The sequence below is a fragment of the Malaclemys terrapin genome, chromosome 8 (genome assembly GCF_027887155.1).
Source record: "Malaclemys terrapin pileata isolate rMalTer1 chromosome 8, rMalTer1.hap1, whole genome shotgun sequence".
Taxonomy (NCBI): Eukaryota; Metazoa; Chordata; order Testudines; family Emydidae; genus Malaclemys; species Malaclemys terrapin.
In genome coordinates, this window is record NC_071512.1 from 30,145,323 (window position 1) to 30,155,568 (window position 10,246).

General features: G+C 42.9%; 1 protein-coding gene across 1 annotated transcript in view; it reads right to left on the bottom strand.

The window, feature by feature from the left end:
• Nucleotides 1-8,728, bottom strand: part of SLIT3 (slit guidance ligand 3) — a 779,517-nt gene extending 770,789 nt beyond the window's left edge. The window contains exon 1 of the mRNA XM_054037022.1: nt 7,930-8,728. Coding sequence (XP_053892997.1) covers nt 7,930-8,114 — 185 coding nt within the window. The 5' untranslated portion in view covers nt 8,115-8,728. The remainder of the gene's footprint in view (nt 1-7,929) is intronic.
• Nucleotides 8,729-10,246: the final 1,518 nt, after the last annotated feature.

Consider the following 10,246-nt stretch of genomic DNA (forward strand, 5'->3'; position numbering starts at 1 on the left):
TGCCATTAGGCCTAGGCCAGCCCAGCTGCTGTTAATTTCCAGGAACCAGGTGCAAAAGCGGGCAGCCAAAGGAAATGAGGCACTCTGGGTAACTGGAACTACGTAAAGGGACCTGGAACAACTAAACCTTGGGTCACTTGAGCTAGCAGCTCCTAGGAGGCATCATATCCTGATTCAGTCTCCGGAACAAGCTCATAAGCTAAAGCGTGTGATATTTGCCATACTAAGACTTAAGCTGTTAAACCCCTGTTTACTGGCTTTTGTTACATGTTTATATGGTGTCCCCATTCCCCTGCCATTATCTGGAAACCTGAGGTTATGTCTACACAGCCCCACAGCTTGGATTACAGAGATGTAATCTGCAGCATGCACTAGTATGCTGTTCTCTGACTATGCTGGGGAGCCAACTAAAAGCACTTATTTCACATTAACGCTGTCCTGTTTAAAGAGTACCAGATTAACATAAATTAGGTACCTTTTAGTTCACACCTGTAATGTCCACAAGGGAGAGTTAAAACACTGCATGCTGACGCATGCTGCAATTCACACCCCCATAGTCCAAATGACAAGGCCATGTAAACAAACACAGTATTTTAGCCATCCAGAAGGGCCATCCGAGGAATACTAATCATGTTGGATGTCAGTGTCAATACCATGATCAATGCTTGAAAATATATAAACATCCCTCGGCCCGTGACGCTTCCCGCAGCCCGCATTGGCCTGGGACGGCGAACCGCAGCCAGTGGGAGCCGTGATCGGCTGAACCTGCCAATGTGGCAGGTAAACAAACTGGCCCAGCCCGCCAGGGTGCTTACTCTCGCGAGCCGCGTGCCAGAGGTTGCCAACCCCTGACTTAGGTGGTCCAAAATGGCGTCCTCTGCATAGTATGACCTTGCATGCACTGCATGTGTGAGGTCATGCTATGCAAAGGATGCCATTTTGCTCTACAATGTGCATTCACAGGCTAGATAGAATTGTCCCAAGAAGTGGATCTGGCCCATGGGCCACCAGTTGGACCATGTTTTTTGAATCCTAGGGCTTGCAATGCATGCCTTTCGTACACAGCCTCATTTTCTCAAACCTGTGATCAAAAAAGCAGCGCATGCACCATTTAAATTATTGGATATGCCTAAAGAAAAAAAGACAGAATAGCTTTCTTCGCAAAGATAGCCTCCTGGCCTTTTTTGCTGTACTTCTTTCAGCAGTGTCTTTGATATGAGCTTAGGTTTAAAAGACTAAAGGGGCTTCAAAACTTTTCAGCCCTCCCTAACAGAGACACCCAAGATGACAGACCACCTCTGATCTGCTGTTGGCATAAGGAGACTATTAAAGTTTCAGCATCTGACAAGAGAGTGCAACAGTTGTGCACATTGCTAAACCATGTAATTACTGATATTGTGGTTGCTACCCTCGTCCTCCATCCCCTTCCATTGTTTAGACAATAAACAACTATAATATAGTGAGACCATGATCCAGCAAACATGCACATGCTTTACTGTATGCACATGAGCAGTCCCATTAAATTAGGAAGGCAAAGACATGAGAGTAAAATTAAGCTAAGGTTTTTGTTTTTGTTTTAATCAGGGCTTTAAATAGTTTGTGTTTAGAAGAACATGCTATCTCCCCTTACTGGCACATGGCCTAGTACAATGGGTCTTGACTGGGGCTTTTGGACACAACTGGTATATACATAAGTGAATAATAATCCTTAGTGGTAAGACTTCTTGAAAGTCAGAATGTTAATCTGACAATCAATATATTTAAAATATTTGCATATATTTTAAAAAAATGCTCTGCAGTAATACAGAAGTATTGAAGAAAGGAGCTTGGAGTAAGTGATGTGACAAACAAAGCTGAGTAGGCTGAAAAGTATTACAAGCCAGTGTGACCTTGCAGTTCCATTCTCTCAGGCCAAGAAAACCGCAATAATATATTTATACAACGGAAACCCCAGACCACATGAAAAAATTCCATAGTATGCTGATGACTAAACTTCCAAATTGCTCCTAAATATCGACATACTTGAATTAGATACTCAAGCATAGTGTAGGAGAGTGATTAGCCTTGCTGCGGAGAGTGAAACAAAAACTTTGCTCTACCAATTCAGAAAAGTAATATGCCACCAAAAAACTTACTATTTAACAGGAGAAGGAGGAGACACTGACTGTTGAGGAAACAGATGTGCTAAAACGTCACACCTAACAGAAACTAGATCTGAGATCTATGTAAATTTTGGCTATGTTTCTCCATCTTAAACATCTTCAGATTTGGAGAAGAAGGGTATTATGTGGTCTAAATGGACCAGTGACTGGCTGTGACATGGTGCACTAGTCAATGCACACGTGCCTCAGCTAGGGTGACCAGATATCTTGATATTATCGGATCCGTCCCGATATTAGGGGCTTTGTCTTATATACACAACTATATCCCTCTTCCTCCCCAATGCCTCCCAAAAAAGTGTCCCGATGTTTCACACTTGTATCTGGTCACCCTAACCTCAGCCTCCTGATCTGTAAAACTGGGCTGACTGACTAATTGTTATGTGCTTTGAAATCATGGATTTAAAGTGCTATAAGAGTTAAGTCTACCGCGCTTCATTAGGTTTCTGTTCTAATTAAGTTAATAAATTCAACACCATGACTGTTTGACATGGTCTGTCCTGAATAGCTCACAGCATCCCAAAGTGATACAGCCGTGGAGTCCCTCTTCACAAGCACTACACAAACAAAAATCACAAATTATACTGTGTAACTAGATTACAAACAACTTCCAAAAACAAATATTAGAAGATAAGTCAGTTCCCTACACAAATGCATGTCAAGAGTCAAATTTTTAGGTTATCATTGTATGATGGTTTCACGAACCTTATATAAAAGGTAAATTAACCATCAAGCTGAGAAGCTAAGGGCATTTTCCAATAAAGCAATATTCACAAGCGAATACTAGCATGCCACAAAACAAATTGGCCTTGAGCATGATTTTATCTGTACAACTAAAGGTTTTAACTATAGAACTATTTCCCTCTTCATAACATGGCACAGCCAGTCAAGATTCCAGTGGAAAAAAAATAGACTATAATATGAAATTGTACATGGAAATGACAGCACTTCCAGAAACTGATTACAGCATACCAGCTCAGTTAATTAAACAAGTATAGTCTTACAGAACATTTTGGTAAAGTAAGATACATCCAAAAAGCTGAATGTGAAGTACATCCTTACATGTGCTATGTAATTTCTAAATAACCAATATTTGCTTAGGTCAATAATCCTTCATCAGAGCCACATATATCACCATTTACTGTTGTCTGTACGCAGTGACTCCTCTCTACAGAAGTTGATCATAATGCTTAGCTACTTGCTAAAGGCTGATAAAATTTTTAAACCAGTAATTTTCTCCATTATTTAGGGTGCTTGTAATGTAGTTACATTCAGTTTTCAGGATTTTGTTATGCAAGTCTGCAAAGACTAAATGTTTGTTTAAATATGTAAGTTACCAGTATGTACTTAAGCCAAGAAACAAAGTAAGATGTTAAGCCACGCTTTGCCTATGCTACTGATATATTTGTTCATGTAGAAAATTTCTTTAAGGAGCATCGGTTAAAAAACTAAAATCCATATTTTAGAGCCCATTTCATTTTGTTGAATGTTCTTGTCTGAGGTTTTGGGTAGAAGGAGAATTACATTTGTAGGTTCCTTTCCTAGTACAAAAGGTAAACGCAACATCTGTTTACTCTGTGCTTCACAGCAAATATTTTCATTTCAACTACCATTTATTTCCTCTGCATTTAGCCATATCTTTGCTGCACGGATACATTACACTGAAATCTCTGCTGTGTTTGTTTAGCTTTGCATACAACACTGCTAGCATAAATTACATTTATACTAGACTTTTAAGGGAAGGGGACTAGCATAAAATGTGCTGACATTATGTAAAATGCAGCCATGCTTATACTCTAGATTTGATACTGCAATTTTTTACAATTTACTATGGAACACTAAATTGTAAAAAGTTTAGTGCAATTTTCCTCAGGATTATATCATCTTGGTGACCACTGGTTGCTCTGCAGATTGCAACCCTTGGAAAGAGTTACCACCACCAATTTTCTTTCCAAGAGAAGCAATTTCCAGACATTAAAAAAATAAAGCTTAAGTTTCACGTTCATTATTAAAGTCACTGCTTTGACAGTTTTTTATCATACTAAAAAACTCTAGTGACTTTGCATTTCTCTTGATACAGGTAGATTTGTGCTAGTTAATTTTAAAGAACAAGTGTAAAGCACCCGTGGAATGCTTTTCTCAAGGTCTCCTTAATGTTACATTTTTAGTTTATTTTCCATTTGGATTCATTTTAAAACAAAATTAAAATAATATTTAGCCTGGCTGCAATAGCCCAAACATTCTGGAAGTTGTGCAAAACCATAATTTTAAGAGCTTAGTGTGGAAGTATTTTAAGTGATGTGGTTAGATCTATTGTCAATTTCAAATCAAAACAAGCTGCAACTGGCATTTTCAGCCTTACCTGGGTGCAGAAAGGATGAAAACTTCCCTTTATACAGAGTAAAGTACAGTGCATACAAATAGCTGTCAAGAAACTCCTGAGAAAGACATTTTCCAAGGTATCTTACAAACCACAGCTATTTGTTTTCTGACCTGGGTGATAGCATTATCATTTCACAGCTATTTAAACTTTTTTTTTTTTTTTTTACTAGTCAGAAGTCAGTATATTAAGCAAAATAGTAGAAAACTACAAATCAATAATCAGAGAGGTAGCTGTGTTAGTCTGTATCCACAAAAACAATGAGGAGTCCAGTGGCACCTTAAAGACTAACAGATTTATTTGGGCATAAGCTTTCGTGGGTAAAAACCCACTTCTTCAGATGTGGTTTTTACAAATCAAGACAATCTAATGTCACGCACAGAATTAGCAGATTGCCATGGAGCACACAGAACTGAGTGATATAATCACTCCATTCAAGTTTCACTTGTCATTTTTCAGGCAATTGGACCCCTTAGTAGGCTCCGAAGTTTAACAGGAAAAGTTAAGATTGAGAGTAACTGCCTAAGGTGGCTCCAAGATATAGTGAGATTCTAACAGCACATTTCAAGCCCTGAGCAATTATTGAAAACATAGAATATTTATGGCTAAGTGAACAGAAAACAGGCATTTATTTAATAGGTAGAAAAACAAGGCATCAGAATGAGTTCCTAGTCTGATGAATTTGGATATCAGATGATATCCCAAAAAGGCCTTATTTCCATCTGTGAATTTCAAGTTCACTTGATAGAGTGCTCCCGTTCTGTTCACTCTCTCTAAAGCATGTCACTTGGCACTGTCAGGGCTAGATGGACCATTGCGCTGACCCACTATGGCCATTCTTATATTCTTATAAGTTAGTGTAATTATCAAATCTAGCATAAGAAAAAAAGTTGGTTTACTATACCAATTTAAATAAGGATTCAAAATAGAAAAGTATTTTGAAAAGGTTATATTTCAGCTGATACTCTAAAAACAGCACAAATGGTTCATAAGATACTATCAGCATCAGTAGAATAAAACATTGAAGAAATAATGGGTACTGGTAGATAGGACGCGGTAATAAAAATATAGACTCTAATATACATCTTCTAGATAGTACTCAAATCTTATTACACTGCAGTCTGTATGCTACTTTCACAAGCTATCAGTTAATACTATGCATGAGTGAATACTGGCAAGTTAATAGTCTGCTATTTTAGAGTCTACATTAATAATTTAAGAAGCTCTCCATTTACACATTATAACAAAGATCATCCGAGATACTGTATTACACCAATGAGATTAATTTTCCACAAAACGGTCTTCAATAGTTTTATTTCTGAGGTATGTTAGAGTCTTCAAGTTTTATCAGCCTATTATAAAAGAGTACATTTGTGGTAAAGGATTAAAACTTTGCTGTTTTATAATCTATACTGGATATTACAACCACTTAGTGTACATCTATAATTTTGCTGTATTAACCACTTGTACATGCATATAGATTCATAGAATTTATGGCCAGAAGGGACAATTGTAATTTAAACTGACCTCTGGCAGAGCACAAGCCATTAAATTTCACCCAGTAATGCCTGCATTAAGCCCATATCTTGTCACTGAGCTAGAATATATATTTTAGAAAAGTCTAAGTCAAGACTGGATATCTTAAGTGATAATGAATTCACTATGTCCCTAGTAAATTGTTCCAAAGGTCAAATACCTTATTGTTAATATTTGCACCTTATTTCTAGCCCAAATTTAACTCATTTCAGCTTCTAGACCTTGAATCTTGCATACAGAATATGCACATCTCACCAAGTTTATGAGTTGTGCACGGCATATGAATTTAGGGTAGTATATAGACCTAGTGTTACTGTTGACGACTCTGTATTCTGCTACTAGGTTGAACTCTATTCTCTATATTCCAAGGCTGCTGCTAAACAGTGTCTCAAGTTCCAGATCAGAGTTTTATGCAACAATAGATGTTAATCATTTTCAAAACACTGACATTCATTTGCTCAGTTGGTGTTAAAATGGTCTGTGTGCGAAATTGCAAAGTATCGCTGAACTGCCATACTGGGAAGTTGTGTGGTTTGTAAGATAACAAAACTGCTATCATTAAAGGGCTAATATTTCCATTATGAGTTGCATTTGTGGAAGCATTAATGACTTTCATAACAATTCACCGTGGGCTGAATCTTAGCCTTTGAGAGTTGAGCCCATGAGAACTTTTTGCTTAGTCACAATTCATCTGCTTCTTTTTTAGTTCCAGGAAGGTAAAAGAGTTTGAGGATCTGAGCTTTCACTAAATAAACTGACTCCACTAGCCAAAATGAAATATGGTAGGCAGTCAATCCCTACATTGGGCTAACTGTGTTATTTGCAGAATAGTTCCAAACCACTGAAGTATATTTCGTATGGGATAGCTAATTTTTCAAACGTTAAAAAACTTAACTACGCTTCAGTTTGGTTATCATTGGCAACTAACTATGGAGCTGCAATGACGTTCTGTCAAATGTTCAGTTCTACACATCTCCATTACATATTGTGTGAAATATCTATATGCCATATGCACGGTAGTAACCAGTGTCAGAGATACATTCCACGTTGCTTCAAGGGATCTCCAGCATTCCATTAAGGGTTAATTTAAGATTGAAAAAGCTGAGGCATTCACGAAGAAACTTTAGCTTCAAGATAGCAATTTAACAGTGCATTTATGGTGTATGGTCACAAAGCCTTAGAAAGCATTAGGGCCCCTAACTCCTCCTGTTGCACTCAGGTATTGTAGCTCATGCTGTCTGAAATACCCCACCACACAGCAGTATCTAGGATATACCATAAGGGGAGTAAAGGACTACTAAGTGACAGGCTTCCCCATAACATTGCCTTGCTCTGTCAGTTTAAGACAGAAACCAGAGATTGTTTTAATGCAATCTATTATCCATTTTACTTTATTTCTGCCAGCAGCTGATGTTTCCATGGGAATGCAGTCACCATGCTGGGAAACAAAGCAAGAAGGAATCAATACTAGTCTCCAGGTGAAAGCACCCAGATTTTTAATCATATGTTAAATCTCCTGGAGTGTTTCCAGTGCTAACCCGTGTCAGTGCCACAGCCAGAGAGTTTTGAAGCCCTTAACAAACTAGATACTGCAAAACCCACCACAGCAAGATTTTAAACTTAAGTTACTGCAAGAAACAAGAACCTGACACATAGGGCTTGATTAGCACAGAAGCAGGATCAGAGCGGCTATAACTTCGGAAAGGTTCCTCCCCCTCCCTCCTGCAAACGTGCTTGATTATTTAAGCTGTTAGGACTGTGCGGGCTCGTAGTCTGCACCGATATGAATCTGCAGGGAATCTCACCAAGAGCGCTCCTACAAGTACTCTCGAAACCTAAGTGTGTGTTACTTACAGTCTCTCTGCATTCCTGGGAATACCCCGCGGCACGGTTTTCAGTCCCAGCCCATGACAATCCACGTTGGAGGCAGAGCAGGTACATTTATTGGGACATCCTCCAACAGGCATCCAAGCCACGGAGCTCCAGAAGCTCAGGATCACTCCCAGCCACAGGGATGCACGACTCCCACCGAGCAACATGGTCTCCGTATCCCTTCCCCAAAGGGTGCAAAAGGATGCAAGGGCAGGCAGTCCTCAGAGGTGGGAAACCCCTGCGGCAGAGAGTGCAAAGGGCTGCGAGGGGTTCTCAGCACAGCCCGAGAGAGCCCACCTCTCCCCGCATCTCCGCTCGCACTCCTGGAGTCCTTGGAGCACCTCCCAATCTTCCAGGGAGATCTGGGGGGAGGGTTATGTTCCGTGGTGCCTTTCAGCCTTTCAGGTTTCCCAGTGTTATCTAACCGGCACCAGCAGGCGAGGAGTTTAGCAGCGCTCCAGCCAGAGGAGTCCGCAGATGAAAGAGGAGCAGGGAGTTAAGGTAAACAGAGCTAACCATCCATCAGGGGTTTCGGCAAGCAGCCCCCCACCCCACTCCGCATCGCCCAACCTGGCAGGGCAGGTAACCGCTGGGGGAGGCGATGGCGGAGATCTCAGAGCGCTCCAGCGGCCAGCTGCTCAGTCCCTGGCTCCTGCACCTTCGCCGCTCCCATGCCAGGCTAGCCTCGCTGGGGGCCACCGCTGTGTAGAGCCGCGGGATCGGAAGGCACTGGACGCGGCTCCCGCGGCGGCCGCCTTCCCATTCACTGCGCGCAAGGCGGCCAGGCAGACACCAGAACCACGGGGGCCACTCCGCCCCCCTCTCCTCCCAAAATATCCAGGCCAGCTCTCATTGGCTGCCGAGCCCCTGACGTCGGCAAAGTTGTGAACTTTGGGGGGAAGAGAGGAGGTGGAAGTGTCGGACTTGGAGTGGCCCCGAGCCATGGCCATTGTCCCGTGCGCTCTGCCGGGCTCTGCGCGCGGGGCGGCACCAGGAGGGCGCGCTCTCTGCAGCAGAGCGCAGGGGGCAAAGGTAAGGGCTCTGCTGCGGCCCCCGCCGGTAGCACTACGGCTTGGGGTCCCCTCGCTGGGAGCGGCCCCGGATCGGGGTTCAGACTGGAACGTGCAGGCTGCAGCAGCGCCCCCAAACCGCCCGACGCTTCCGCGTCCTACCCACCGGCCCCAACTTTCCCCCTCTCCAGGGGCAACTCACCGCCTCCTTTTGTTGCCTTCTGTTCTCTCTCTCGTGCTGCCCTCTGGTGGTGAGAGAGGCGCATAGCGCCTTCTCGCTGCTCGCAGGGACGCCTGCGAGTGACAGGGAATTTGCTCCTCTGCTCAAAGTACGCCGCGTGCAGCAGTCGTGGGGTTCATTCCAGCCCCTGGAAAGGGAGATGGGACTGACCTGTCTGACCTATAGGACAGTGCTCCTCTACTGCTTTCTGCCTTTATCACTCCTTGGTGCCATAGCTAGTGTTTAGGCCATACATGCAGTGTGTTAACCCTGCAACAGCTAGTCTAGGTACTTAAGCTGTATTTCCTGGTATTCGCGGCCAATTGTAGGGGGTAGCAAGCAGAGCAATTGCCCTGGATCGCATGCCATAGCTCTCCTTCCCCCTACCCCAGTTGCATCATATCTACGGAGTGACTGTAGATGCTGTAATACTGGCATTACATGTAATTTCACCTCTAAAAGGAGAAATAACTCACATTAAAGCAGAGGATTTCACACTGTGGGGCCTGCCTCCCAAGGGCGTGGGGGGGGGCCCTGGGGGCTGCGAGCAGATTTCAGGGACTCTGTCAAGCATGGCCCACATTAGACTTGCTAGAGCCCAGACAGAAACCGAAGCCCTGCCACATAGTACTCCAGCCCGGGGCACTGAGCCCCACCACCTGGGCTGAAGACAAAGCCTGAGCCACTTAGCTTTGGGGAGCCCCCTTTGGTGTGGGGCCCCGGCAATTGCCCTGCTTGTTATCCTAATGGCAGCTCTGGCTTTTATATACATAAAAACAGTTGTCCTGGTACAGCTGGGCTATGGAGTTTTTATAGCATGTTTCCGGGGGGCGGGTGGAGAGGGGGACTCAGAAAGAAAAAGGTTGAGTATTCCTGCTCTAAGACACCGCAGCCTCAACCTGCTAAAACTACATCCAGAAATGAATGGGCAGCGAGTGCACACTAGTGTAAAGGAGTGGCCTTTATACAGCTGCAGAAAGGGCAAGTGGATTCAAGTCATGCATATGAGGGATGTGAGCTATGTAAATGCCTAGAGGCAGGTAAGGGACTCAGGCGTCAGCACCTGAGC